The 3968-nt window shown below is 34.2% G+C and overlaps 1 protein-coding gene across 1 annotated transcript; it reads right to left on the reverse strand.

Annotated features, from left to right (window-relative positions):
* Window positions 1-1577: 1577 nt before the first annotated feature.
* Window positions 1578-3762, reverse strand: LOC121741100 (probable N-acetyltransferase HLS1). Its single transcript, XM_042133795.1, has 3 exons — window positions 3519-3762; window positions 2940-3082; window positions 1578-2469 (listed from the first exon to the last, which is right to left on the reverse strand). The coding sequence occupies exons 1-3, from the start codon at window positions 3735-3737 to the stop codon at window positions 1638-1640; spliced, it is 1194 nt and encodes a 397-aa protein (XP_041989729.1). The 5' UTR covers window positions 3738-3762; the 3' UTR covers window positions 1578-1637.
* Window positions 3763-3968: the final 206 nt, after the last annotated feature.

Raw genomic sequence — 3968 nt, forward strand, 5'->3', positions numbered from 1 at the left:
TTTATAGTTAGCTAGTAATGATAATCATGCAAAGAGAGGACAAAGTTTTATTGAGAGACAAGATCCCAGTTTGAGGATTTGATGATAAGAAGAAATCATGTGGATACTTTTTCCTCAACAAGTTACATCTGCTTGTTATGAAATGACCCTATATTTAATATTTTGTCCTTAATATGTTGGACAAAGACCGGACCACACTAATAGTCACCATTTAGGACCGATATATATGTACATATGCTATTAAATGATGTGTTTTATTTGTTCATGTTAGAATTATTTTTCAAGAATCATCTTTCGATTTGTATTGGTACGGAATCACTATCGATCACATGATCACATTAAAAATCATTATACAAATCTTAGAGGTTCTTCGACATGAAGACCCTCCTCGCATACCATTTCATTATTGAATGATGTGATATATCATATCGTACTCATATGTTCATCTCATATTCTCATTTTGAACTAGTTAGCAATTATACATACTCGGATATAGAAAGTGATTTATATAAAAAGAATTTTGCAGTGTAGGAATTGAACTAGGATCTATTTTGGACGGTTGATCTTTATGTGATCTATGATTATAACAAATTAATTTATTACTCCCTCCGTCCCAACTAAGTTGAGTCAAAACTTTTGAGTATAGAGATTAAGAAATTGTGTTAAAAAGTAGGAAAGATGAATAGAGTAGGAAAGATAAAGAGAGAGTAAAATGCAATGTATGAGTTGAACTAGGATCTATTGTGGACGTTTGATCTTTATGTGATATATAAAAAATTTAATTATTACTCCCTCCGTCCAGTATTAGGAGTCCTGGTTGACCATTTTCATCCATCCGACATTAGGAGTCCCGGTTAGACATTTCCATAAAAAGTGAAATAAAAATATTATAAAATAAAACACTAAAAAGCACTAGTAAAAACACATCCAAATAAAAAAGCAAATAATAATGTAAATGGGTCCCACATTCCATTATCACACACTCCAATTATTACACACTTAAACATTTCTTAAAATCCGCACCCAACTCAACCGGGACTCCTACTGCCTGACGGAGGGAGTACTATATTAAACCAGTTTTTGTCCTTCGATCATGGGTGTATTAGGGTCTTTACACCTTCTTAATCTAAAACACAACACAAATCACAACCCGTAAATCCTTGGATTGGATGATTGTATAATAATAGCCGAGCTACATTATTAGACTGAAAGTTACATTATTAAACTAAAAATCTTCATTATTGGACTAAAAAGCTTCATTATTAGCCGAGCTACATTATTAGACTAAAATTCTACATTATTAGATGACACGTGGAATTAATCTATCTGTTAGATCACAAGATTCAATGGAGTGACAAGTGTTTTGTGTTTTCCAAATATTTAAGGTTAGCATATGAATACATCCCTTTCGATCATGAATAATGTCAATCAAATTTTATTTTGATTTTAATATCTCAAAACTTGATATTGACATTTTATTAATTTTAAGAAATAAGTACTAGAAGCAATAGCTAAAGCTTAATTTATTCTTATTTTCATTTAATTGAACTTGATATGATTGCTTGTGTACAATTTGCAACAAAAAGAATAAGAAAAAAAAAAGATTAAGACACACCTATATATCCCCAACATTTAATCTATAAATCACGTGGATCAACAAATATAGGAGAAGAAGACGACACTGGAAACTCAGTGTAGTCCTGATTGATCTGTCCAAATCTCTTTATGCACCAAATATCTTCATCCCATGAAAATTTCTTCCAATGTGGAATGGCCTCTCTTACAGGGTCGTTTTGGCCCACCTCAGCCACCACGACCCTACAACGAGAGTCATTCCTGGCCATATTATGCGCCATTTTGCACAAAGCTTTCAATAATCTGGGACCATCTTGACCCTCCATATGAAGTCCGTACATGAAGTAAAATCCAAAATTCTTGAAAATGTTAGGAATTGATGGAATTTTAAGCCATGGTGCCATAGCATCAACAACCCTAGTTCCTAGGCAGGCAGCATGTGTTAGGCTCGACACTCCCTTCACTCTTAACCTAAACACTTCCTTCGTGTCCCAAATACTAAGTATGGCGAAAGAAGCCGGTAATTCGCCGGTGTTAGGGAGTAATTTATTTGGCAATGCCATGAATGTGCCCAAATTGAGTTTGTTACTTAGTAAATGATCGATGTCTTTAGGGAAGAATTCGGAGATTGAAAACAATTTCCGATACATAGATTCAGCCAGATTAGGAGGTAATCGAACGATTGTGATTTCTGATGGCAACGGCTTGTGGTGAAGATGAACTGGCTGCACGAGGACCGTTGGATTTCGAAATTTCATATAATTGCATTTTTGAGTGAACAAATTCAAAGATGCTTGATTGCTGCATTCTGTTGCCATATAGGCATATTCTGCTCCATTTTTCTTGCACCACTCTTCCAATTCTTGGACTAGTTTTATGGCAATGCCAAGTCTCCTGAGCCATAGTATAATTAATTGCATATTAAAAATTATTTAATTAGTTGAGAAACAAAAGAAGAGGACAAGGTATTGAATTAATAATTCAGATGTCGTTATGTAATAGTAAAACTTTATGAATTTGGAAGTACATCTGTACATATATGCAAGTCATGTCACATCTAAACCTAAAGTAGTGCAGGAATATGTTTAAATATATTTGGATTTATATGTAATTAATTGGATAATGAACTTCCACCCCAATATACAAAAATTAATTAAAACATGCAAATTACATATTTAGATTTCCGTCAAATCATATACGTGCATTCATCAAAATAAAACAAAAGAAGAAAATAAAAATAGTAACAAATGCATGGGGAACATACAATTATCATTAAATACAAAATAAAATGAGATCACACAATAATTATCTTAATTTGTAGATAAATAAATATAATTTGCATGGGGGAAAAGAGGTTGACAGACCTGTGAGTGGATGAAACCCTTAATCCAAGAATGTAAGCCAATTTCACATAGATTGGAGATGAGCTTTTCTTTCCACTCGTCGCCGTTTTTATGCACCCCCTTATCACCCCAACTATTTCCCTCCCATCACCATATTCCGCCACCTATATTAAACATATATTTAATCAACATTAATTTTTCTATTTTCATATATTTTTTTTGGTTTTCCAATGACAAACGATGTTCTGAACCATCACGTAAACCATGTTGGTTATATTTTTCTTCTTTTCATTTTCATTCATGATAAAATTATGACTAGGTTTTAATGTGATAGTACTTTTTCTTAGAGAACATGAGATAAAAAAAGGGACCACTAAAATATAATGAAAAATTTTCATGACCTGCCACGAATTTTAAAAAATTAAACGGCAAGTGAAATGAAAAAAGTTAGTAAAATGTGAATCTTGTGTTTATGTATTAGTTTTATAATAAAATGTGAGTGAGAATGAGTTATTGGAATGCAATGTCAATTACCAAAAGTAGTAAAAAGTAAGTGTGACGAGTATTAACAAGTAATGGCAGACAGATGAAGTATATTACAAGCATAATGTGGGAGACGAAGTTGCGGACTCTAGCAATAGGATCTCCCATGAGGTCGGTCACTAGTGAGGGCTTCCCGGGCTGGCCAACCTCACACCGCTGCTCGAGCTCCTCCACGGCCGCCATGTCTCTCCCTTCATCGTACGGCCTCACCGCCACCCGAGGCTTCTTGGCCGAGCTAGGTACATAATTCTCGGCTGCTATTTTAGAGAAGGGCATGATCGGAAGGACTGCTTAACGTGTGATAGAGATAGGAGAGAGAAGCTATATATTTGATTTGTCTCATATCCAGACAGTGGTTATATATAGTATAGGGGATGGATTTGTTGAGGTGGAGTTCCTCTGCCACCAAGCCATGTCATTAGGCATGAGTGGTCCACACTCATACTCACTCTTACTCCACACACACTAAAAATCATTTAAAAAAAAATCTATTTTATGTTATGTATG

Source organism: Salvia splendens, chromosome 7 (assembly GCF_004379255.2).
Source record: "Salvia splendens isolate huo1 chromosome 7, SspV2, whole genome shotgun sequence".
Classification (NCBI taxonomy): Eukaryota; Viridiplantae; Streptophyta; class Magnoliopsida; order Lamiales; family Lamiaceae; genus Salvia; species Salvia splendens.